The sequence below is a fragment of the Molossus molossus genome, unplaced genomic scaffold (genome assembly GCF_014108415.1).
Source record: "Molossus molossus isolate mMolMol1 unplaced genomic scaffold, mMolMol1.p scaffold_m16_p_7, whole genome shotgun sequence".
Taxonomy (NCBI): Eukaryota; Metazoa; Chordata; class Mammalia; order Chiroptera; family Molossidae; genus Molossus; species Molossus molossus.
In genome coordinates, this window is record NW_023425401.1 from 17,743,328 (window position 1) to 17,771,193 (window position 27,866).

At 41.9% G+C, this 27,866-nt stretch overlaps 1 protein-coding gene across 1 annotated transcript in view; it reads right to left on the reverse strand.

Moving 5' to 3' along the window:
• The window catches only part of DNAH11 (dynein axonemal heavy chain 11), a 293,033-nt gene that overhangs the window by 163,622 nt on the left and 101,545 nt on the right, over window positions 1-27,866 (reverse strand). Inside the window, 12 exon segments of the mRNA XM_036246718.1 lie at window positions 3,167-3,315; window positions 4,624-4,773; window position 6,962; window positions 7,375-7,511; window positions 9,744-9,821; window positions 11,347-11,541; window positions 13,094-13,186; window positions 16,480-16,618; window positions 20,622-20,738; window positions 23,552-23,697; window positions 23,815-23,971; window positions 27,585-27,745. Of these exon segments, the coding sequence (XP_036102611.1) occupies window positions 3,167-3,315; window positions 4,624-4,773; window position 6,962; window positions 7,375-7,511; window positions 9,744-9,821; window positions 11,347-11,541; window positions 13,094-13,186; window positions 16,480-16,618; window positions 20,622-20,738; window positions 23,552-23,697; window positions 23,815-23,971; window positions 27,585-27,745 (1,523 nt within the window).

Consider the following 27,866-nt stretch of genomic DNA (forward strand, 5'->3'; position numbering starts at 1 on the left):
GAGGCAGTGCATGACTCTTGTTTTGACACTGGATTTTTAAAAAGGCTGCAGAGGAAATTACTGGAGATAATGGAAAAATATGAAAAAAAAGATTATCAGATAGTATTGTTTCAAGGATAAATTTTTCAGGTCTGTACTGTGCTCATGTAGTTCATCTTAGTTCTTAGGAGATAAATGCTTAGGGATGACGTGTCTTCATGTCTCCAACTTACTTTGAAAGAATTCATCAAATGTGCAAGTGGAAGAGATGTGTGTTGGCATGCCGGAGTGTGCACAGCCAGCCAGGAGCTGACGCAGCAATGCAGCTCCTGTCCTGTAATGCAACAATGTAGCAATGGTCACGACAGACACCTGCACGGGAAGAGCGTGTGGTGGCCCAGGTGCCAGCCACTACCTTTCCAGCTTTCTGTAATTATTAACACTTTCAAATTTTAAAATTGGGGGAAATCAAGACCTAAACTATTGGTTTGGAAAACTGGGTTAATCATTATATGGATCTCAGAAGATAATAAGGATTAAATGAGCCAGTACACTGAAGTAAGGTGGTCAAGTTACCAATAAATGTGAAGTGAAAAAAACACCCCCAATCAAAAAGATCCTTTTTTTTTTCTTTTTTGTAGTTTTCATTTAAGGTTTGTGGCAGTAGGAAGTGAAAATATAAAAATACCCTTTAGAGAAGATCCCCATTATTCTGGATGATGACTTAGATGGACCTTTTTGTCACATACATAAAAATGAAAACCTACCCTTAGATCTTGGATAAAACAAAAACGTCCATAAAAATAAAATCTAATGATGAAGATGAACTTGTTTAATCTTAGGAATGCAAATCAAGCCCCTCTTAAGCCAACCTGAGACCTCTGACCTACTAGATAAAACGTCCTTCTTTAAATAAGGATTTAGACAGCTTTTGTTGGCGTATATCTCTACATGGTATTATTGAGACTGAATTACTCAGAACTTGGAACAGCTAATTCCCAGTGGGGACGAGGGGTCCGCTGGAGGAAATGGGGTGCAAAGTCTGCCTCTGCTGTCTGTACGGGGGAGCTGATAGTACTGCAGAGTCTCCTTCAGCCAGCCCCCATCCAACAGAAGTGTCCACGAGATATTCCGAATCCAGCTGAGGACAGGAAGCCATGGCCCAAGAAGAACTCTTCATTTTAGACTTCTAAGAGTCACTCCCTCCTGCAGCCATATCCAGTGAAGCTTTGCTCAGCACCATGGCCTGAGCGTGGCTCTCCTGGGCTGTAGGGTGGAGGGAGGAGACCTGTAGTGAGCGAGTCAGCACACAGACAGGGCGCCTGGCGGAGGCCATCGGCCAGGCACGTGGCAGGGAGCAGGTGTCATCCTGACATCAGAACAGTAGGGGAGGACCAACAGAACAGAGGGACTCTGGCAGGTGGGCACGCAGCAGGGACTCTGGAAGGAGGAGTGCCGTGCCATGGCAGGTCACTGATGAATGGTTATCCTTAAATTAAATTAGCCTGATTAATCAGCATTGAATTTAATTACTAATACTTTCTTCAAGTGATCATACCAATTTTTAGCTTTTTTTTTTTCAATCCTCACCCGGAAACATTTTTACATTTATATTCTGATAGAGCAGGAGGGAGAGAGGGGGAAAGAGAGAGAGAGAAACATTGATGTGAGAGAGACACATCAACTGGTTGCCACCCACATGACTCCAACCAGGGCCGGGGACAAACTGCAACCAAGATACGTGCCCTTAGCGGGAACCGAACCAGGGTCTCTCCAGACCGCGGGCTGACACTAACCGCTGAGCCAGGTCGGCCAGGGCAATTTTTAGCTCTTTTATTTGTTTGTTTGTTTGTTTTTTATCCTCACCCGAGGACATTTTTCCATTTTTTGTTCAGGTACGAGTGGGAGGGAGAGAGAGGAACAGAGAGAGAGAGAGAAACATCGATGTGAAAGGAACACATCGAGTGGCTGCCACCCGCACAACCAACCAGGGCCGGGGACAAACTGCAGCCAATTTTTAGCTCTTTTAAAAACTAGGATTAAAAAGAGAAATGTTCATAACAAAAACAAAACCAAACAACTAGATTTAAAAATAGGCAAAGGACTGAAATAGGCATTTCTCCAAAGAAAACATACAAATGGCCAATAAGCACATGAAAAGATGTTCAACATGACTAATCATTATGAAAACACAAATCAAAACCTAAATGAAATACCATTTCACATTCATTAGGATGGCTACTATAAAAACATTGAGAAAATAAGTTTTGGTGAGGACATGAATTGGAACCCTTGTGCACTGTTGGTGGGCATGTAAAATGGTACAGCCACTATGGAAAACAGTATGGTAGTTCTTTTAAGAATTAAAAATAGAACTGCCATATGATCTAGTAGTTCCATTGTGGGTATATATCGACAAAACTAAAAGTAGGGACGTAGAGGTATCTATATGCCCTCTGTTCATAGAAGCATATTTGCAACAGTCAAAAGACAGAAGCAGCCCAAGTGTCTATCTACAAATGAATAAACAGAATGTGATATATACATTCAATGGAATATCATTCAGCCTTGAAAAGGAAGGAAATGCTGGTTCATGCTCTAATGTAGATGAACTCTGAAGACATTATGCTAAGTGAAATAAGCCATCCACAAAAAGACAATTACTGAATGATTCTATTTATAAGAAGCTCTTAGAATACTTAAATACAAAGGGGCTGGGGCAGTGGGGACTGGAGAGTCACTGTTTAATGGATATGGGGCTTCAGTCTGGGAAGATAAAGAAGTTATGGAGCCCTGACCAGTTTGGCTCAGAGGTTAGAGCGTCGGCCTGCGGTCCAGAGAGACCCGGGTTCAGTTCCCGCTAAGGGCATGTACCTCGGCTGCAGTTTGTCCCCAGCCCTGGTTGGGTCGTGCAGGTGGCAGCCACTCGATGTGTACCTTTCATGTCGATGTTTCTCTCTCTGTCTCTCCCTCCCACTCTATCTGAACAAAAAATGGAAAAATGTCCTCGGGTGAGGATTAAAAAAAAAAAAAGTGAAAAAAAAAAGAAGTTATGGAGATGGTTGGTGGTGGTGGTTGTACAACAAAGTGAATGTACTTAATGCCACTAACTGTATACTTAAAAATGGTTAAAATAGTAAATTTTATATTATGTCTATTTTTACACACACACACACGCAGTACTCACGGATTCCAGCCCAGATCTTGTGGGTTCACATACAGAATTCCCGCTCTGGAAACAGTGGCCGGGGTTGCTGTCCTTAAGTGGTGGGTCTCAAAGAGCAGCCGCATGGAGGGAGTAAGGGCTATGCGCTCGTTGCTGGCCAAGGTCAGCACCTGGACAGAGCAGCACAGCACACAGGGACCCTGTCATTCCGGAGCAGAGCATCCCTGCCAACTCACCACAATACCACAGAGTACTGTCCCCGCAGAAGTGTCCAAGGCTATGAGCTCCCTGTTCCGAGTTAGAAGTTCTACAGTCCGAACAAAGATCTCAAAGATCTCAATGTATTCTAGAAGGGAGCTCACTGACCCTTGAGGAACAAACTCACCAACGTGGATTTACTGATGCCAACCTTTAAATAACTGTGGTTAATTATTACTAAATATAAGATATTTGTTTGAAGAGTTGATCACATGAAAAGGCCTGAACAAAACAAAAATAAACTTTCTTTACAATCAGAAATACTACCGTTATCGATTTTCCTATAGAAACTCACGCAAGTATAAAGATCTCAGACCTATATTTTATGGTAAACAATGCCTTAGTTCATGAAGCAGTAATTACTGTTCATTTAAGGGGGTAACTAATTCTGTTCTATAGTGATCATGATTTCTGATTTCTTTCTCCTGACCCTAACAATAGACCTGGTGTTGCTTAAGTGGTACCTCACAGACCTGTACCATCACCCTTGGGTTTTGCTGGCATGCTGGAGTAACCATGGCAAAATGCTGAGGAATGCATTTATACTCCAGTAGCCATAGGAACTGCTTGATTTCAAACTTGTCCTTTATTATCCACATATTCCGTCCTCAACCAAAGATAAGATGTAATAATTTCTGCATAGCTCTTTGAAAACGGTACAAGGTATGTGAGCTGAATTCTTGGATACATGTCTCCTTTTAAAGACGGTTAAGCCCTGGCCAGTTTGGCTCAGCGGTTAGAGCGTCAGCCTGCGGTCCAGAGGGACCCGGGTTTGGTTCCTGGTAAGGGCACGTACTTCGGTTGCAGTTTGTCCCCGACCCTGGTTGGGTCGTGTGGGTGGCAGCCACTCGATGTGCCCTATTCACGTCGATGTTTCTCTCTCTCCTTCTTCCTCTCTTCCTCCCACTCTATCTGAACAAAAAAATGGAAAATGTCCTTTGGTGAGGATAAAAAAAAAAAAAAGTTAAAGACGATTAAATTTATACAGACACCAAAATATATATATATATATATATATATATATATATATATATATATATATTCACTTACATTTTTAACTGTGAAATTAAGAGAATTAGCAGGAAAGTGCCACACATCAAAAGAGTAACTACATAATGAACATCAGGCTAAGGATTAAAAACTAGGACTAAAATCGACAAGTGAACTCTTAACACACTCTAGGTGTTATGTTCAAGGTTCAGCTCTGAGGCATTACTCACCTTGTTGTCATCCATGAGAGTATTTAGTGATTCAATCCACATGGGATCAATATCGCCATCCAGGACTATCCATTTTGGTCCATCATGAATAAGATTTGCTTGTTCTCGCAGAATGGACGAGAAGAGACCTATAAATTAAGAGCAAACAATCTTACACAATGGAGTTGAGTGCTGTTTATGTCTAAGATAAATGTGTATTTATTTTTTCTGGTGGAAGCTCTTTTAGTAAGTAAACAGACTTGCTGTCAATGCCCTGCCTCTCTCTGCTTGGCAATGGGTAATGCCTTCCCCCAGCCCAGGCTCTGCACCCAAGGGCCAGCTTCGCTTCCATCGGCAGAGCCTCAGCTTCCGACAGAGCTTCCATTACCAATAAAGACGACAGGAACTTCCCTGGAGAACGCTGTGGGACTTCGCAAAAAGGTAGCACATGTAAAATTCAACACTTATACCAAATAAAGGCATTATCCTTCCTCATGCACATATGTTCAGTATCTATTTTTTTTTTTTATCCTCACCCGAGGACATTTTTTCCACTTTTTGTTCAGATAGAACGGGAGGGAGAGAGAGAGAGAGAAACATCGATGTGAAAGGGACACATCGAGTGGCTGCCACCCGCATGACCCAACCAGGGCCGGGGACAAACTGCAACCGAGGTACGTGCCCTTAGCAGGAACTGAACCTGGGTCTCTCGGGACTGCAGGCCGACACTCTAACCGCTGAGCCAAACCGGCCAGGGCTGTTCAGTATCTATTTTAAGCCAAATGTTAGGTTATTTCACCTTCTCCATTTTTCTGTAACAACATCCAAGGGACATACTTCTAAAGCTCAAGTATTCAGAAGTGCTATATATTTCCTTGAGCTATTTGGTCATTGCCATTATATTGTTATCATTACTTTACAAGAAATATGGATAAAAACATTTTAAATCGGTAATCCTTTTTGCTGTTACTATATATCTAAGCATATGTGTGTTACATGGTGTATTTAGTAGTTGCTGATTTTTTCAAAACTCAAGTATATAAAACTGTGGTAAGAAAAAAATGGCTTAATGCACGCATGTGGAAGGTTTTGTTTTCTCTGTGAAATATTTTGTGCAAAAATAAGTGACAGCGTGTAGAACTCGCCACCATGATTCAAAAAAGCCAGCACGACTTAAATGCTTCCACAGATTTTCAGCATAATCTGATATTATGCCCTGCCTGCCATAGTCCTTAAAAAAAAAAAGAGTCAATTTTCATTGTCCCACAAATTAAGAAAAGAGTGTGTATATAAGAAAAGGATAGAGGATGGTGAGGTAGGCTTCTATACACATGATCACCAAGGAAGTCTGATGTGACATCTGACCAGACACTTCAATAAGGAAGGGAGGAGGGAGGCCAGAGTTTATGGATTACATACAGCAGGTGAAGGGCAGAGTGTAGGAAATGAGGTCAGAGATGAGGTAGGAGAATCTAGTCACATAAGAACTGAGGCTGATTTGACCCAGTGATCCCACTTCTAGGAATATACCCTAAGAAGCCTGAAACACCAATCAGAAAGAATATATGTACCCCCATGTTCATAGCAGCACTATTTACAATAGCTAAGATCTGGAAACAGCCCATATGTCCATCAGTAGATGAAGGGATAAAAAATCTGTGGTACATATACACAATGGAGTACTATGCAGCTATATGAAAGTAAAATCTCTTGTCCTTTGAGATGACATGGAGGGACCTGGAAAGTATTATCCTAAGCGAAACAGGCCAAACAGAGAAAGACAAGTATCATATGATCTCACTTATTTGTGGAATATGATGAACATAACAGTCTGAGGAATGGGATAGTCTCAGAGACGTGGAAGTGGGGTACAGACTGACAATCCCCAGAAGAGAGGGTGGTGGGGGAGAGATAAACCACAGAACTTATATGCATGTGTGCATGAACAATGGACATGGACAACAAAGCTGGGGACAGGGTGGGGAGGGGAATCAGTTGGGGGGGAAAGGAGAAACATCTGTAACAAAAATCAATAAATCAATCAAAAAAGAACTGAGGCTGTGAATAAAGGTTGGATTCTAAGGATGATGGAACCCACTGGAAATGGCAAGCAGAGACCTAACATCTTGAAGAGCGCCCTCTGTCTGCTCTATGGAAAATAAACTGCAGGGAGACCAGTTGGCCTATGCGGTAGCTGCAGAGAAGTACTGGAATACAGTGTGTATTTAAAATGTAAAGCCTATAGGACTTGCAATAAAGTCGAAGGTAGGGTGTGGAAGGGGAAAAGGACTCAGGATGATACCAAGGATAGTGCCTTTAATGAAATGAGAAGTAATAATAACAGATTTTAATAAAGGACTCTGCTTGTCTTCAAATACTTTAAAGGTAAGAAACATGTCCCATTGACTGTTGTCCCTGGTGCCTAGCCCAGTGCCTGCCTGAAACTCAGTCTGTGTCTTACATCAGGTACTTTATAAACGTGCCCTGAGGCATTCAGGCTGACTTCTTTCCTGGTTCACACCAGCCCTGAAATAACTCATGTGGGATAAAATACACAGCAGCTCTGAGCACAAACCTGAATGAAAATCGACCACTTATTCAAAACTAGCTTTAATTTACAGGTTATAATTGCTGTTGTGAGCCGTTGTATTTCCAGTAATGCCGACACACCAACAGCACATCTACAACTACGCCTAACATTGGCTTGAACTGAGAAACGGTTTTCTGGATAAAAATGAGAAATATTTAGCACTTCGGAAGGAGAAAAACCACTTGCCATCTTTCCATTCTCGGGTAGCGTGATGCATGAAACCAAAGAGTTCATCTGTTGTCACAGCTTTAGGGTTTAAGTCATTCCAAATGGGTTTTCGTTGCATGTTAACATATGTTCGGTTCAGTGTTCTCAAAATCTGAAGGGAAGAAGAACAAGAAAAAAAGCTAAGCAAATTAAGACTAATGTAAACCAAATGGAAAGTAAAATATTTTGAAGGATTTTCCTTATTGATTATACGCTCCTAGATATTGTGTGTATTAAGGTTGAGAACGGGAAAAAACGTACATGTGTACATTTTCATTGCCACCTTGAACAATTTAATCCTGCAATCCCATAGGGTCAGCTCACCTGATTCTCTGAACAGTGTAGACTAGAGAAAGTCACTCCATCATCTGAGATATTTAACCACACGGGCGAAGCGGAGGACTCGATGCCAGTAAGGGTTCCTGTTCGTGCTATTAAAATCCACTCTGCCTGCATTATTTAGATTGTGCCCCAAATTTAGCATGCATCACATTTAGCTGGACCCGATCACAAGTTTCTGATTCAGCAGGTCTGGGGTGGGACCGATGAGCTGCATTTCTAATAAGGTCCCAGGCAATGCCTGTGATGCTGGTCCAGATGTGCTTTGAGATCTAGTGAGTGACCTGGGGCAACAGTTCTCAATAGCAGACTCTCTTGACTTGAAGGGAGAGGGTGTGCGACTGGGCATGTAGTGGTCAGAGGCCGGGATGCTGCTGAACATCCTGCAATGCACAGGACGGGCCTGACGACAGAACGTCAACAGTGCTGAGGCTGAGAAACCCCGATCCAGATCAGGAGGAAAAGCAGCCCTGCGTATAAGAATTCACAGGATAGCCCTGGTCGGTTGGCTCAGCGGTTAGAGTGTCGGCCTGCGGTCCTGAGAGACCCGGGTTCGGTTCCTGCTAGGGGCGTGTACCTCGGTTGCAGTTTGTCCCCGGCCCTGGTTGGGTCATGCAGGTGGCAGCCACTCGATGTATCCCTTTCACATCGATGTTTCTCTCTCTCTCTCTGTTCCTCCCCCCCCTCCTCCCCCCCGACTCAACCTGAACAAAAAAAAAAAAAAAAAAAGAATTCACAGGATAGGTGCTTAATATATGTCTGTTTAATTAATTGGCAGCTTAACCCAAATATCATTTTTGCTTTCTCCAAAAAGCCATGGGTTTTATTTTAGATAGTTATCACCCTGATCTTCTCACAGGGGTTCGAAGTACTGATAAACAATTGCCAAATGCTTTGGACTAATAAGGTGTTAAATAACATGGCCCTGAGCTTTGGTGCTCTAGTTACATCAGCTTTAGTGAAGGCTGATTAGAACTGAATCCGTGAAGACTAGATGAAAGCAACTGAATGCCATGGGAATAAACTGACATTTTTAGAAACCGTGAATCTACTGAAAATTACAGAATTTAATTTTTCCCTCCTGAAACCTGAAACTTACTCAACAAAATAATTACAGGTCTTTCAGTTATCAACTTTAATATTTTAATTATTACATTTTTCACTAGAAAGATTCCTACACAGGACCTCCCTTTACATACCCATGCTCTCAAGTCTCATGCCCACTCTGATAATCTTTAGTCATTGGCTACTAACCATATTTATACCCAAGCAGCCTGGATTAAAATACATGCATTTCTGCACATAGTCTGCCAACCAAAAATACAGGCATGTTACCAGGACTGTCAGTAAGATCAAGCAAAATCAAGCAGTGAATTAAAAATGGGGATAATAATACCCACGGCATGTCACCACTGCACAGAGTAAATCACATTAATGCACCTAATAGGTACCTCGTGATGGGCATAACAGGTACCTCAAAAAATGTGGTTTTTGCTCCCTTTATTCCCCAAGTTTTTTTCTGGCCCTCTAGAGCTCTATATTCTGAGAGACTATTAAAGAAAAATATTGGGTTTTTTTTAATGATATAAGGAGAAAGGAAAACCTAGGATGACTTGGTAAATAACAAAGTAGTTTTGATAAATACGGGTAGGGCCCACTGAATACAACCCAGGCATTTTACTCTGTATAATTCAGGCAGAATTATATTATTGAAAGATGCATAAAATAGGATGGCACACGTCTAAATGAATGAGTAGGATGCTGCGTAGCTCGCGTGGAAAGCCCGATGTCACGTTCTATTTGTCACTCTCCCCCAGTCCCCAGTAGAGAGGAAAATAGTGTCAACTGATCAGATTCTAATTCAGAATTATGATGGACTTCACCGAAGGGAACTCTTAAACAGAACTGAAAATAGGCAATGAATGAATGAGTGAATGAATGAATGAATGAGTGAATGAATGAATGCTCCTTCCTAGGTTGAAAGCTAACAGGCCGTTGACCCTACCTCGCTCTTGCCCGTGCCCGCGTTTCCCACCACGAAGACGGAGTGCCGCACGGCCAGGAGCTCCTCCAGCTGGACGACCTGCAGACAACGCAGCCAGTCAGCGGCCTTCAGGAGTGTGTGGTTGCGAACAATCACACACACACACACACACACACACACACACTCTCTCTCTCTCTCTCTCTCTCTCTCTCTACCATTTTTGCCCACCTCTTTCCTTACAATCCAAGCCAACCCCCACTACCAACATGACACAAGGTGGGGCAAAAGTAGGTTCACAGTTGGGAGTGTGCAAAACAGAGTTTATGCTTGTATTATTTTCTTTCTTAATTATTGTATTATTTTTCCATGTGAACCACTGTAAACCTACTTTCACACCACCCAGTATTCTGGGAAACTTAAAATGCAGGACAAGGGCAAAGTACAGCTTCTCCCGGGCCTCCCAACATGGGACACAGGAGTGCAAATGAAGACAGTTGTCACTCAGTGAGCCTCTGACACAGGCAGAGGTGAGGAACAGAGGACTGGGTAGAGGGCAGTCACTCAGTCACTTGCAAAATCAGTGACTTCATGAAATATGGAACAAAACAGTGCACGGCCAATGCTGTCTCCCTCTGAGTGATGCCTTATATCCTCGGAGACATCTAAGACAGACACTCTGCGTGACCTTTAACGTCCATGTGTTCACTACACCCACGAGCACACATATGCACATGTCTTTAAGGGTCAGAGGATGCCATACGTGTAGGCATTTCTCTCCATTAAAATACGTACTACTGTCATGGCCGGTTTCACTCCACAGTCAGAACATTGGCCCGCGGACCAAAGAGTCGTGGGTTTGATTCTAGTCAAGGGCACGTACCTTGGTTGTAGTTCGTCCCCAGCCCTGGTTGGGGTCATGCGGGAGGCAGCCAATCAATGTGTCTCTCTCACATCAATGTTTCTCTCTCTCTGTCTCTTTCCCACTCTATCTGAAGATAAATGGAAAAATATCCTCGGATGCGGATTAAAAAACAAAACAAAACAAAAAAACCACATACTACTGATTTTACTCCCAATTTTCTCTAAACTGGAGAGAAAAGAGCAAAATTAATTTTTGATGCACGTCACCAAGAAGAACTAAGGAGTTTCATGAATTAATATAAAGTATACTTACATTTAAAACCATGACTTAGTCATATTTCTGTCATCTTAGAGACTGGGATGACAAACTAGTTATATTTAAGTTAGTAAAGACTGCCATATTAGAGTGCTTTCAAGTATATGTTAAGATCAGTCTGGCCAGTGTGGCTCAGTGGTTGAGCGTCAACCCATGCACCAAGAGGTCGCTGGTTTGATTCCTGGTCAGGGCACATGCCCAGGTTATAGGCCCGATCCCCAGTGGGGGGCGTGCAGGAGACAGCCAATCGATGCTCTCTCATATCGATGTTTCTATCTCTCTCTCCCTTCCTCTCTCTCTAAAATCAATAAAGGGGGAAAAAGTATGTTAAGATCATACTAAGGTTAGTGTAATATGTATGTTGAAGTCTTGGCTCAGTGTCACCTAAGGTCAGTTAGTGTCACTGCACACTCCAAGGGCTCTGTGACAAGTACATGCTCCCTTTACTTTGAGGATGAAGCTCTCCTCGGGCTGCAGGCGGAGCTCCAGGGTGGACTGCCGGACCATCTGCTCCAAGAGCGGTGCCCTCCTCCGGGGCACGTCCAGGGCTGGAAACAGGTCACCAACCAGGCCCAGGAACACAGGGATGTCGTCGGTCACTATTTTAGGCATGTTGAAGTCCCTTAATGCTCTCATGAGTACCTAAAAAAGAGAATAGAAGACACTTTGTAAAAAAAAAACCCACAATATGACGTCTAACAAATACCTAAGCAGCTGAAGATGTTGTTGTTAATTCTTATATCTAAAGCATGAGAATCAAGACCATTCTCGATTAGGAGGGCATTCCATCTGCAGGTTAACTGCTGGCAACGTCACAGATCAGAACATGAGAAGTCTCTGCCGACATCATGGACAACCTCAGATTACAGTCATCAAGGAGGTTCTGTTCTGTCCCACCAATGACCTGCTCTGATCCTGAGAAAGGGTCTGGGCCCTCTAATCCTTATGCCTCAAACTCCAGGATATAAATGAACCAGGCCCAGCAGATCATCTTGTTCAAAGTACTCTGGGAATCTCAGAAGAATAAACTCAACCATTTTCAGTTTGAGTTTTTCCTATATTGGCTGAAAACCAAAGAGGGCTTTCGATTTTAAAAGCAGTTAACTTGAACAGCGGGATGATGCGTCCAGAAAGAGGTGAGCATTTTATTTTTATTTTTATTTTTTTTATCCTCACCCGAGGACATTTTTTGATATTTTGTTCATATAGAGGGAAGGAGGGAGGGAGAGAGAGAGAGAGAGAGAGAGAGAGAGAGAGAAACATCGACGTGAAAGGGACACATCGAGTGGTTGCCACCTGCACAACCCAACCAGGGCCAGGGACAAACTGCAACCAAGGTACGTGCCCTTAGTGGGAACCGAACCCGGGTCTCTCCCGACCGCAGGCTGACGCTCTAACCGCTGAGCCAAACCAGCCAGGGTAAGGTGAGCATTTTAACAAGAACAGTGACACAGCAGGAGAACAAATGTCCCCATCATGGATCGTGACTGGGCAGGAGAGAGAGGGCAAAAAAGAATGTAGAAAAGTCACATAATAAATATCCTGTCACATAAAATACTCGTAGGATAGATCTACTTTTTTCAACTTCTCAAGTCATAACGCATGTATACTTAGTGCTGCATATCCATTACTCTTGCTTCTGATTATTAAAGGAAAGTGGGTATGTGGCTATTACTGTTTCTTCCTAAGACAGACAATGTCCCAGAAGCTCTGAATAACCAACGAAGTATTTCACTGGTGTCGGGTGATCAATCCTGTTCCATTCTTCATGTCCATCTCGTACCCTATGAAACGGCTCACTTCTTTCATTAGATTATGTCTTCACTGACTTCTTCAGGATTAATATCCCAGGATTAATCAGATTTTCTACACGTTCCTCAGAGGAAATCAAACAGTGATTACTGAATTATTTGATTATGACTGCCAAAATATTGTTTGTAGCTGACATTTCAAAAGCACTTATAAAATAACATTTTCTTTCCTACGCCCATCTCCTTTTACTAAAAAAAAAAAAATACTTGCGATCTTTTATAACATCAGAAATGTCAGTCCTCAAGATATCCTACCTTAAAAATAGATGCTACGTTTTTTAAAGGGCATGCTACACATGCCCCCCCCCGGTCCAGGTACACACTTTCATTGTGTGAAGGCGTGTCACTACTCACTCAACGAAGTCGCATTAGTACTGCATTACCTGGTCTTCGGGTCTGTTTTTGTCTCCTCGTTTCAGGGAGCCAGCTACAACCAACACAGATTTAATAGCCCGGAGTCCCCAGTCATAATGATCCTAAAATCAAAACACAGGCAAATTTTCTAAAACAGTGTATGAGGGAGTAAGGGTCTCCTTCCAGAAGTAAAAGCTGAAAGAGTTCAGATAAAGATATACTTTGATGATGGGAAGTAATATTTCCTTCTCCTCTTTCAAACAGTGAAAATCATGTCCCTTCAGCTTCTTCCTGCTTCTTGCACCTGATTCTCTGCCTCTGTCAGCAAATTTCTTCTTCCCATAGCATTCCGCTGCAGCACGGGCCGAGGCTCCGTCCACACCCCCTGCCCTTCTCTCAACAACCCTGCTAACTCCGCAGTTCGCCCATGCCCGTGTTTCCACCCCCACCCACAAGCACATTTCTGCAGTCTCGCAGACAGCCTTGCTGGCCCCTCCCCCAGGCGAGGTCTCCAACTGCCCTAAATGTTCTACCTCCTACTCCCCCCAGTGCTCTGCCCTGGGGTGTCACTCAGTAGGCACAACCACATTCAATGAAATCCCGTTAAAACCCGTGCCTCTCTGAGCCCTCCCCATTCCCCCCAAGGAAGACTCACTCTCCTCACAGGCTCTGAGCTCCTGGAGAACAGAGGGGGTCTTTTACTCCCGTTTGTCTTCCAGGTCCTAGCACGGTGCCCCGCACAGGGCAGGTGGTCAGTGAAGGTCAAAGAATGAACTGACTGATTATACACAGCTGGCCTTCTCCCTGCCTCCCCGCTGCAATCCGCACAGTAACAACACTTCTCTCAACTGTCCCTCAGCTGTGCCTGTGGGGAGCAACCTCTCCAAGCCTAGTGTCACCATCTGTAAACAGGCAGAGAAAAGGATCTACCCACTTGACGAGGTCGTTGTCGAGTAAGATGAGTTAATGCTTTGTGGCCAGCGAAACAATATATACATGTATAAAAATACGCCCTGCAATCCACTCGTGGAGAACAGAGTCAGTGGAGTGGGTCTCGGCCATCATTTTTGTCGGTTATAAAACAAAACAGAACGGAATAAAGAATACCAGAGTGCACTGAAAATAACAACGAAGTGTTCAGTGGAAGTTTCTGTTTCAGTTGTGCACACGTGTGTGCATATCGAGCCTCCACTGAAAAAGCCGTTTTTCCTGTGGGTCATGGTCAAAGTCATTGGAAAGCCACTGATGTGGAACTAGACTGAGGCTTGAAGAGGGAAGTAGAGGGGAAGAAGCAGACTTTGGAGGTCAGGGAGACTGGGGAGGGGGCTAGGTCAGTGAAGTAACAATATTAGTGAAGAGACTATAGAAGAAATTATGCATGCAGACTTAAGGAGATTTGGTGACTCTCCTAGACATTTAAACATTGCAAACAACAGCTAACAAAATCTTCATCATTGTCATTATGCTATTTTTTTTTAAAATCAAAAATATCCACTGATCCTGTTGCAATCCACCCCTACAGCTTAGAAAATGATCAGTGAACTCTGCTCCTAACTGAGTAGTTCTGTCCTGGCCAGCTTTGCCCCTTCGTCTCATCCATGACATTGCCCTGAGGGGGGAATCTCTCCCTGCCTGTCCTACCTTCCCTCCCAACATCTTCCTCTTGTACTTGGCTACGGGTGTCCTGGAGAAGATTCTAAAAACTAAACTCTAATCTTGCTCCCACCACTGGGAAGCCGTGGACTTTACACAGGTTATTACTTGACTCCATTTCCTCTTCTGTAAAATGGAGTGAATGATACCAAATTCATAGACTTCCTGTAACGATTTAAAAAGATAACACATGGTACCTATTCAGTAAATACTGGTTCCTTTCTTCCTTGGAGCTTTGAAAATTGTCTCACCTCCACTATATTCCAATTTTTATTTCATATAAACTGCCTCTCCCAAGTAAGCTCTTCAAAGTCATAAATCTGAGTGTTTCATTTTTTTCGGTCTTACTCCCTTCATTATTGTCAAAATAAACACATTACTGGGCTACAGTAGATCCTCACTGAATATTTAAATATCATCTCCATATTTCCTGAGACCAAGGACATTTATTTCTTCTGACTTTTTCCCCTGATAAAATTAAAATGGGCTCACTGAACAAAAAGTTTTACAAACAAGAACAAGGAGGAGAATCAAAAATACTCACAATCTTACTATCCCGAAACAAATGTTAAAAACACAAATCTTTCCCAGTTATGCTATATGTATATGAAACACACAGTATAATTATAGATTGCATCTACCGTTTGGTATGCTGGGTGTTTTTTTCTTCATATAACATTGTCATAAACATTTTTCCATATTATTAAACTTAGTATAATTTCCCCCCAGAATGTAAACTAACAGTTATGAAAATGATAACATGAATTTCTCAGATGCTAAATCTCACCAATACTTTCATCCTGGCACAGGCACAAAATAATGTCACCGGGAATTAATGAACGGGCAAAGGACCGAAGCCAAAGGTGGCCAAAAAGCTGAGTTTCAAAATAATGATGCTGATACATGTGTAATTTTGGGGCATATCAGCAACTTCAGTGAAACTACAAGGAGCTGATGACTAGAGAATAGAAAATAATTATGTCTGACCCATTTCAGAGACCAGGGAACTGTAGAACAAAAGTTCAAAGAAAAAAAGCAAACTCTACTTTTAAATAAAGAATGACCAACAAATGAGAAAATTCCAATGGAACCTTTCTTGAGGTGTTCTCGGGAAGTCAGTTTCACCTCCCGTGGACACTCCCGTGGACATTCTTGCCTTCTCTCACTAGGAAATAATCATCTCACCAGCATGGGGAGGCATCATGTAATTCCACGTATAATTATCACATTGGTCAAGTTTAAAGAAAATCATATAGCTGCTGACAAAAACTGTATTAAGTACAAATTAAACATGAGACTTAAAATGTCTCATTTAATTTCAGGAAAAAAAATTAAGAATTGTAAAATATAGGTTTTCAAAGTTTTATGGAAAATATAAATATACTTCTAAAAGTCTAACTAATTTGAAAGATAAATTACCCAGCATCCATATTTCAGAAGCCGTTTTATTTATTTATTTTATCCTCACCTGAGGACATTTTCCTATTTTTCTTCAGATAGAGTGGGAGGGGGAGAGAGAGAGAGAAAGACAGAGAGAGAGAGATAGACATTGACATGAAAGGGACACATCAAGTGGCTGCCTCCCGCATGACCCCAACCAGGTCTGGGGACAAACTGCAACCAAGGTTTGTGCCCTTGACTGGAACAGAACCCATGACTCACTGGTCCGCAGGCCGACGCTCTAACCACTGAACCAAACCGACCAGGGCTCAAAAGCTGTTTTAATGGGATGTGAAAAGAAGAAGCAGCAGCAGCCCTTCACCTGCTTGGAGAGCAGCTCCCCGCAGAGCGTGTACAGTGTGACGAACTTGCGGGCTAACGAGCGCGCGCCCACGAAACCCTCAGCCACGAGCATGATTTCACAGATCAGCTCAATGTCAGGGGCCACCATGGCACAGGGTCTGAAAAGTAAATATCAAATTAGTTTTAAAATGTGATAAGATGAACATTTATAAAAACAAGCTTTCAAATCCCCTTTCTTTTGGAGGGGCTCTTGTACAAAGACAACTGCTTTTAACAGCAACACTAGATAAAATTCCACTTAACTAAAACCAAATGCAAAGAAGGAGTTACGATAAATTAGTAAAGCTCATTATTTTAGACTTCTTAAAATATACATTCCAAATATTTATCCACCTGTTGTTGCACAGATAGTAAACAGTCTACTTCATGCATATCTCATTTTTCATCCTAAGCATTCCCCAGAGTCCCTCTGGGTCCACGTTATTGAGTACATCCATGTTACTGAATACATCCATGTTGTTGAGTATACACTTCTATCTAAGTTGGCTCCACAATCTTCCCCACATTTTTTCCTCTTTATCATAGGACAGAAGTAGTCAAGATAAAGGGCAAATAAGAGACAGAGGAAGCTAGCAAATTAGCTTAATTGATACTTGCATTGATATTGACAACTAATATTTCCTGAGCACTTTCTTCATGCATACAGGATGCCAAAAGCTTTTCATGCCCTCTCTCACTCAGTTCCCACTCATCCTCACAGCTCGGTGAGTGGCTACTCTCCTGTTCTGTGTTTCGGAGAGGTGCGGACTACGGTTCTGAGAAGCACGAGCACGTGCCCTGGGCCCGTGGTGGGTAAGTGGTGGACTCATGACACTCTCGAGGCTCATGCATAAGGACCACCCTTCGATTCGTGAGTACCGCTTTCATCACCCAAACTGTCCTCCAAACTTTGCTGATACAAGTACGTTCACCCGAACATAAATGATGCTACACTTAGTTAAACCAAATTTATGAAAACTTTACAAAACAATCTCAAATGTTAAGACTCAAATGAAAACATGTGTGAGATGAATCGGGTTATAAATGTAAACATAATGAAAAGATACACAATTTTCCAATAAAAATAGACATAAAATTACTAAGAAAGCTGCCATATGTGAAAAAAAAAAAGCATTTAATGAAGCATGTTAGAATAATTGATTATTAGGGGAAATAATTTTGTTTAAATACTCATTTCATGTTACCTACCAAAATAAGTCTTTAACAGATGAAGTACATTTAATATTGATACTATACAAATGAGAAGAAAACAAATGAAATACCTAGATGAATAAACAAGCACATCTTAAGCTTAAAAGAACAGAAAGAAATCACACTAAACACTATAGAGGTTCTTACGTTATATCTGAAGTAGCATATTATTTTCAAGGCAAACTGTGAATAAAGATGCATGTTGTGAACACTGAAGAAGTCCTAAACAATAAAACTGGTAAGTCTCTAGTTCATCGAGGAAAAAATAGGGAAAACAAAAATTACCCATATCAGACATTGACTTCAGGACATCACTACAGATAATAAGGGAATATTACGTGCCCTTGACCGGGAATCAAACCCCAGACTCTTTGGTCCTCTGGCTGATGCTCTAACCGCTGAGCAAAACTGGCCAGGGCTAAATTTTAACATCTTTAACAAAATCGTAGCATCCTGAATCTATCAATATGTATAAAAATAATATCTCCTTACCAAGTGAAGTTTATCCCAAGTGAAGTTTATCCCAGGAATGCAATATTGAATTGTTTATCATTTGAAAAAATCAATATAGTTCAGCACATTAAGAGAAAAAAGAAAACCCATATGAAAATTATAAAACAAAACTTCTAGACTCATAGCTGAAAGTTTTTGCAACCTGGGGCTAATCAAACATTCTTAACTATGATAGAAAAACACATACAACAAAATTATGAATTATATTTCATTGAATTTAAAATATCTATCTTTGATGAACACCATTAAGAACATAAAAATGGCCCTGGCCAGTTTGGCTCAGCGGTTAGAGCGTCGGCCTGCCGTCCAGAGAGACCTGGGTTTGGTTCCCGCTAAGGGCATGTACCTCGGTGGCAGTTTGTCCCTGGCCCTGGTTGGTCGTGTGGGTGGCAGCCACTCCATGTGTCCCTTTCACATCGATGTTTCTCTCTCTCTCTATTCCTCTCTTTCCCTCCCACTCTACCTGAACCAAAAAATGGAAAACTGTCCTCGGGTGAAGATAAAAAAAAGAAAAAAAAGAACATAAAAATGCAACACCAAATCGACAGAAAGACATTTGCAATACATATATTTAATAAAGAAATTGTACACAGAACACAGCACTTCACAAAAGATGATGTAAGAATGGCCAGTAAGTCACATGAAAAGATGTTCAACATCATTAGTCTTCGTAGAAAAGCAAACGAAGCCCACAATGGCAAACCACGGCACAGCTATTAGACTGGCTAAAACCAAAAAGACTGACAATACCAAGTTCTGACAAGAATGTAGAGCAAGTGCAAAAGGATACAACCATCTGACACCAGACTGGCAAATCCGAATGAAGTCAGACATACATTTGCCGTGTGACTTAGCAATTCAATTCACAGATCTTGACCCCAAAGAAAACATGTTTATACAAAGATTGTTCATAAAAGTTCAGAGCAGCCTTATTCATAATAGCCCCACACTGGAAACAACCCAAATGTCAATCTACTGGTGATGGGTAAGCACATTGTTGTATGTGCACACAAGAGAATACCAATCCGCAACACAAAGGCACAAACTACTGCTACCCTCTGACTTGGAAGAATCCCCAGACCACAATGCTGAAGGAAAGAAGATCACACAGAGGAATGTGCGCAGTATGGTTTCATGTACACGAGCTCGAGGAAACCCCAATTGAACCTGACGTCACAGAAAGCGCATCAGTGGTAGAAGTAACTTAAAGAACTCAGGAGAACTTCAGGGGTGTGGAAACATTCCATTTCTTGACTGTGGTAGAATTTTCACCAACTATACACTTAAATGGGTGCATTTTGTTGTATGAAATCATACCTGAACGAAGCTGATTTAGCATATGAGTTCAGCATAACTACTTCAAATGCAATGGCACAGGCCCTCTGACGGACGGTAGGAAGTGCGCATATTGGTTGAGTATTTTTGGAGAGGAGGTCAGCAATAGGTATTTTCATCATTCACCAAGTAATTCTAGTGGATTCTCTTAAAATTATTATTATTTTATCTTTCCAACACCATTTTCCCCCTTTATGCCCTCTTCTACCTCTGCCCAGCCTCCTTCTCCCCCCAACACCACCACACTGTGGTCCATGTCCATGAGTTCTGTCTGTTTTTTCTTTTTTGCTGTCCCCACCCCAACACTGCCCTCGCCCCCACCAGAGCTGTCTGCCTGCTCTCTGTCTATGAGTCTGTCTCTATTTCGCTTCACCAAGTAGTTCTACATGTTGGACTCTATTCTGGGTGATCATCAGAAATAAAGATAACTCTTAATGTGAAGAGAGGTTTACAGCCTGCTATGTGAGGATCATAAAAAACTGAAAAGAAAAACAGGAATCCTACTCGTCAATTGGGAATGGTTAAGAAAAGTATGAACAAGCCAGGAGAGAGACTCTTTTGGACCTTTCCAAAGGGTATTCAATACTACGATAAACTCCTTGTGTCAAAGTAGTAAATAGAACTAAATAAAAATCATGCCTAACCTACTATCTTAACTCCATAAAATACGAATTATAAATGAGACTAGAAAAAAAAATGTAGCAATCATTATTTCTGGGTAGTAAAGCTGTGGGTTTTTTTTTTCTTTATTCTTTTCTGTATTTTCCCAATATTCTATCATTTGTGAAAATTATGTTTGTAATAAAAATATCATTACAAAAGAGCTAGTATTAAATGTTCAAGTGTACCGCATGACTTAAGTAATGATTTTGAGTCTGGTTTCATATTTCAAGAGAGTCCATTTATCATGGTGAAAGTTCTCTCCATAAAGAGTGGTCCCTAAGAAAGACTAAGGGGCTCTCCACAAATTCTCAAGTCGAAACGAATCACTTCACAGTGCAAACCAGCAACGTTAGGTGGCATGAGAGCTCCAGAGGCTAACCCGCCAAGCAGAACACTTGCCTGAAGAGAGCTTTGAGATTTTCCGGTAGTTCGGTTCGACCAGCGTATCCCGGGTTCATAGTAATAAATATTCCAACCGATGCCTTCAGTGTGACAGCTTCCCCAAGAAACACAAATCTACCGTAAGAAGAACGTTGATGAAATTAAATGTGCTCACTGACTATGAATGCACACTGACAAACGCAAACCACCGACAAATGCAAACATGATTAGGAGGCTGTTTATTCTGTGCAATTTTCTTTAAAATTCATAAGCATACATATTTTGAATACGCTCTGAAGCATGTTTATTAAAAATTCACTCCATTCCCCCACAGGAATGACAAGTATAAGAAGTATTCTTTTATAGTTTAGCACAGCCACACAATGCTGGAACGTGAAAATGAGGACTTGATTACTTTAGCAGTTAATAAAAGGGGATGCCGTTTTTGCCTTCAAATGTGAGCTGTAATTCTTTGAAGGAGACACGCAGAGACAGAAGATGCCTGTGCCGAGAAGAAAGGGACTTCTTGCTCAGTTTTTACTTTGTCTATTTGCTTGTCCCCCTCTCTCCTTCTCTCCTCCTCTTTCTCTCTCCCTCCCTCCCTCCTATTATTTAACAAATATCCATTGACAAGCAGGCTGGGAGCATTCAGAGACCAGCTACATCACTTTAGGCATGTTCCAATTCCCTCATCTAATTTAAAAAAGGGATAACATCACCCACCTTATTGGATTATATGAGGATTAAAAGAGATTATGTATACAAATGGCTAAGAGTACAACGACTAGAACATGGTAAATACTCAACAGATGTTAGCTCTGACTATTGCTATTATCATCATTGAAGGCACTGGAGACGCAGTGAAACGATTTTCAGCAAGATTCGTGAAGACCCAGTGAGGCTGGCGGGTGACCAGGGCCACGGAATGGTAAAGGGCTGGATCATCCGACTGAAGGATAAGCAGAAGGAAACTGTCCCGTGATGTGAATGAGACAAAGCAGAGGCTAGAAGGCTTTTTCTTGAGGAAGGGGAGGACTGGAGTAGCTAAGGAGCTGGACCTACATCGCAGAAAGAGGAGGGAAAAGAGCCACAATTTTTAGGACGATGAGCTTCCTAGGGACCAGATAAAGAGGAGAAGATGGATTTGGGATAGTCCAGGTAAAAAGGATGATACCTTTATTTCTAGACTATCAGGCAGACAGTCCAGGGGGAGCTGCTGGTAGGGAGAAAGGTAGCCAGGGTAGCAGGCAACCGGCCGCTCACCATCAGAGCAGGAATAACCTCAAGTCCTGAGACAGCAGAGCCAGCAAGATGCTGAAGACTTTGTGGTGAAGGCATAGTCCCAACACTTAAATCCTCAAGTGTAAACAGAATTTAATACAACCACGAACCACAAAGGAACCCAGCCATCTGCGCCAGTGCGAAGATGGGCAGGTACAACTCGCACATGAGCAGACACGAAGACACAGGAAACTATTAAGTGGTATGGTGGGGAGTTTTCAGAAATCCTTGCAGGGGTGGGTCAGTTATATAAATTTCCCAAGAAAAGATGGCTTCAAATGACATCTGGGTTACATCAAATAATAAGACTTTGATGAAGAGCTCAGTCATGTATGCCTGGGGATGGGAGAAGAATGAACCAGCTTCCCTAACATGGCATTAGGGGTACAGCAGGTGAGGCAACAGCGCTCTGGGCACAGGAGCCTGGCTGGTATCCCAGAGCCATGTGGCAGAAGGACAGGGGGGGGGGTGTTCTGGAGGGTAGAAATATGCAGCTGTAAATAATGATAATAACTGGAAACTCCTACAGTAGGTTCAGTTTCAAGGGGCTAGGTAGTCTTTTCCTGATGGAGAGACTGAAATGTTCCTAGCTGAGCAAAATACTCTAATAAATGGGGGCTGAACGGGCAGGCCAGATAAATGAGACTTACGTAATGAACTGTATACCAAAAATGTTACAGTGAAAACCACAACTGTGGACTATAACAGTTATTTCTCCCAGTAAGCCATCAAACCCTGACATCTTTTATCTTTTGGGGTGTGGCATCGTGTTGAGAAGTGGTTAGGTTCTGGATATATTTGGAAATGTTTTGGCCCAAGGAACTGGGAGAAAGTGAGGATCTACTTTACTGGGATGAGGCAACTAACAAAGCAGGTATGGGTGGAAAGACCAGGATTTCGACTTTGAACCTACTGAAGACGAGAGGATTATGAGACACCAAGTGGAGTCTTGAGATGCCCCAACAGGCGTTGCCTATGTCAAGCTAGATATCGGAGGAAAGAGGTCTGGGCATCTGGTAGCCAGCAGCACGCAGATGGTACTGAAGGCCATGTGACTGGATGGAATCACCAAGGGAAGAAGTATAGATAGAGAAAGAGAAATCTAAGGATTGAGGCGTGTGGCATCCCAAATTAATAGGTCAGGAAACTATTAAAAAGTAGCTAACACCGATCCCGTGCTTACTATGCGACAAGCATCTGTCTGAGTGATTTGCCTTTAACCATCACAGTAATCTATCAGGTAGGGTGCTACACTTTCCCCTACTTTATAGATGAGAAGTAACAGCCCCAGGGGTGGGAGAAAACTGGGACGGTGTGGTGTCCTGGATCCCAGGTGAAGAACATGTGTCCCCAGAAGGGAGACACCAACTGAGTCAGATGCCGCCGGAGTTCACATAAGATCAGGATTGAGAACTGATGAGCAGATTTAGCATTCTAGAGGGTGCCTTTTAAGTGATTAAAATAACCTAATATATCTTTGCTGTATGTAATGCTTAAAACCCACTAATTAAAATGTGGGAGGCAATTCTAAATAGCTGTTCAAAATTAGCCAGTCTCTCTTCTTTTGTCCATTTCACGCGGCAGGGAGAGGCAGCAGAGAAGGTACAGTTGACTGCGTTATTTCTTTCTAGTTGTAACAATAGGGAAAAAAGCCACATGCCACTCACCTCTTCTTCCTCTCTCTGATGGCATCGTGTATCGTTTTCACTTGTACAGCCACCACGGACAGAACTTCCACAGAAATCCGATTGAACTCATCAAAGCAGCCCCAGGCTCCTGTCTGCACCAATCCCTTGTAGATGCTCCCTATGGACTGAATGATGGGGTGAGGCGTGACCAATTTAACGGAGGGGAGACTGAAGCTATTATTTCAAATCATTTCAAGTCGGGAACAACGATGTTAGAACACATCATCGCATAACTAACTTACTTTGTAGTCCATCTGCTCTGAGCAGTTGAACACATAAACCATCATGCCGAGAGCACGTCCAAGGTCTTTGGTGGTTTCGGTTTTCCCGGTACCCGCGGGGCCAGCTGGAGCCCCACCCATGGTCAGGCGAAGTGACTGAGTTAGAGTAATGTAACACCTTTAAGCAATAGAAAACACATATTACAGTCTAATAGGAGATTTCTAGAAAACACTAAGGGCAATCCAAATTGTTTTAAAGTGTAAGAAGCCAACATCTAGAATGTGGGAGTAGCACAAAATATTGACATACTTTCGATTTGCTCGTGGCTGTAATGAGAGTCAGAATAACATTTCATATTCAATTTATTCTGAGGTTGGTTGTTTAACAATAGAGAAAAATGTATTGCTTTATCTGTTTATTTGTCTCATTTCCTAAGAGCTGTGTATTTGAATACAAATAACACTTGATTTGCAATGCCACAGAATTTCTGATATTTCTAGATAAAGATACCATTAATATGGCAGACAACATCTCAAACAATTGTTTATAAAACAAATACAGAAATCTTGGACGATGAATGAATTATACATTGACTTCATTAAACTACTACTTCATGAATACATTGAAATGAGATATGTAAATATATATAAATACATAGTCTGCAAATAATATATACCTATTTCAAAGTATAAAGTAAATATACAAAGACACACGCAACTTATTATATTAAAATGTATTGTAGGAATTTATTTTTAATATGTTGCTACAAGCACTTAGATTATAATACTATTTTTTTTTTTTTTGCAAGAAAGACTCAGCAATTCTTAGACTGAGAAAAATTATGCAGAGAGATAATATAATATTTGCAAAAGAAAGAAAAGCCAACAAATAGCAAGTGCCCTGCATGGGGTTTCTACTGATTTAGAAGTTATTTTTGTCTTAGTACAGACAGCAGATCCAGTGGAAAGGCATATACAGGGAGGTCAGAAGACCAGGGACTAGTATCTACTTTGCCAATAAGCAGACAATCTTAAGTACGTTTTCTTTACATCAACCTGCCTCCGTTTTCTCCTCCATAAAATGAGGTTTATTGTAGGAAGATATTTAAAAAGCCAAAGGTAACTGTCTTAAAAGATTCAAAATACTATGCAAACAGAAACAATTACTTATAAAAATGGAAAGTTTTTCTATATTTGATGGCCATCCCATGTTTAAGAACACTTTACAATGACTATGGAGTGGAGAGCCCCTGGACCAGGAATTACAGCACTTTTTGTAGTGGAGACTATCTGCTATTAGTCTTTTCCTGGGGTTCCAAGTTTTGACTGGTCCTGTGGCCACCTATGTGCTACAGACCACATTTCCTACTGCCCATCCATCTAGGAGTGACCAGGCTCCAACCAATGTGCTATGTGCTGAAATGATGTGTGCAAATCCTAGGAAAACACCTCCTTTGAGATGTTTTCCCCTCTTCCTCTGGCTGAAACACCTGTGGAAGACATGTTTAGCATGTCCGCCACCTGCCAGGTACTGGTGGCGCCACTCCCTTCTGGAGTGCCACACAAATAAGACATTGGCTTCTGTCATATTGAAGCCATTATATTTTGGGTGCCTCTGTAACAGCAGCTGAGCCTGCACCTCCTTAGCTAACCCGCCTGTGTCCCAACTCAGGTATCTCAGTGACAAGCTGGTTGACAATCCAAGTCACTGAACTTGCCCACATATGTGAGAAGGAGGTGCCTATCTGCCCTGCCTACCACACAGAGGGAAGGTCAGCATCCAATGAGACGTGATGAAAGTGTTTGAAAGGCATCATTGTGCTCATGTCAACAATTCGTAAATAATCCACAGAATGGGATGGAAAAGAAATGTACACACCACACAATGCGAACATCATGAGCACTATTAACACTATCAAAAGGAACATTCATCTTTCATCTTCCAAATAAACCATAGTGATTTTAATTAAAAAATGAATACACTATTAGTCCTCACATATTGTTAAACTTTAAAAAGCCTCTTCCCCTTTCTCCTGCACCCTGTGTCTCCCTCCCCCCTTTCTCTATTTTCAACAGCACACATATACAGTAGACACTTGGTATCTGCAGTTTTTACTAGTCTCAAGCAACTTTGTCAAGCTACAAATTTTCTTCTCTTGCACTGAAAGCAGTATATACATTAATTATTTAATTAAGATGCCGAATACTGACTTTTAGTTAGAGACAAGTTAAAGACAACTGAATTAGAGACACAGAATCACAGAAGCCGTACAATTTATCAGTGATGAAATCATGAGCAGATTACTATGTGAAGAACAATCACAAAGCTGGAGAGAGAATTCACCAACCTCCCAGGACCACCATCACACCCCAACTTTATCGACTTCTACTGGAAACTGTCTACATACATTTTCTTCCCAAATAAGGTGCAAGGCATGGTAATACTGAATAACTGGGAACACTCCTATGATCCTGAGGCATGATTTCTCTTCCCTGGATACCAAGGATTAAATGTGCTTTCTCCCACCAAGTAATTCAGCGGAGGTGGGGATACTAACAAAGGCCTTCATGTCAGTAGGACGTATCCTTGTCTCTACAGTGTTTTAACCGTGTGTACAGATTTACTTGGAGTCAAAGGCAATGGACTTTAATAATAGTAACCCCGTCTCCCCTCGACACACTTGAGCCACACTGGCTCTCTGTCGTATCCCTCGAACTGGCCAAGCTCCTTCCCACCTTAGAAACTCTGTACTTATCTTTCCTGTAACTTTCTGCCCCCAGGATGTCTGCAGAGCTGACTCCTTGTTAGCATTTAGGTCTCAGCTCAAATTTCCTCTGACTCAACCTACAATAGTAGACTATCCCTGCAGGATACTGTCTACCACATCAACCTGTTTTATTTTTTTATCCTTACCTGAGGACATTTTTTAATTTTTTGTTCAGATAGAGTGAGAGGAAGAGAGAGAGAGAGAGAGAGAGAGAGAGAGAGAGAGATCGACGTGAAAGGGACACATCGAATGGCTGCCACCTGCACGACCCAACCAAGGCCGGGACAAACTGCAACCGCGATACGTGCCCTTTGCCAGAACTGAACCCAGGTCTCTCTGGACCGCAGGCCGACACTCTAACCACTGAGCCAAACCAGCCAGAGCCAACCTGTTTTATTTTTGTCACAGCATATACTACCACCTAAAATGAATTTTGTTTGTCTGTCGTTCCCCTTCACTCCACATGCCACACACAACTGGAAAGTAGCCTCCTGAAGAGAAATCCTGCCTGAACACTGGAATAAGTACCTAGCACAGTATCTGCTAGATCATTTCCCGGGTCTATGTTCTCTCTCTCTTCTTCCTTTCACTGTATGTCACCCTTCAAAAATGAATTTGAACACAGGCAACTGCTACTTTTACATTTCCGATAAGGGGATGCAGTGTGTGTGTGGGCTGGGAGTTATACATCCTGATACCAGGATGTTAGCAGAGAGAATGGACTTAGTGATCAGAGACACTGTCTTGAACCACATTAATCAGCTTGTAACTTCATGATTTGTTATCTATCGTGTAGTGTCTGTCATTCAGCTGATCTCTTTGGTTCTCTTTAATGTGTTTCTAACTAAAGTCAGCATTCACTATGTGACTTAACTCACTCATTTACACTCAGCTTTCATGTTGTTTCCCGATTTGTTCATCATTTCCTCTCATCCCTTTCTTTTCAATCTCATGCATTTTGACCCAGGCTAGGGGATTTTTTTTTGGCTTGGCTTTTCCCAAATATCTCAAACTTATTGTTACCTGTCAGTTAGAGGAGTGATCACGAGTCGAGGACTGTTTCCTAAATATTCATAGAAGTACTGGAACTGGGCATCACAAATATGAACAAAACAGTGTTTCTGGGAGTCCTCCCAGTGGTGACGAAGTTGAGACAGCCAAGCAAAAGCTTGGGGACTGACAACCTAAAAGCATCACATGATCATTACACATAAGACACAGTTGTGAGGCAACAATCTCAATCTATTAACCTAATCAACTTTATTGATTCCGTTTTATTTCTAAAAATCTCACAAAAGGGAAATC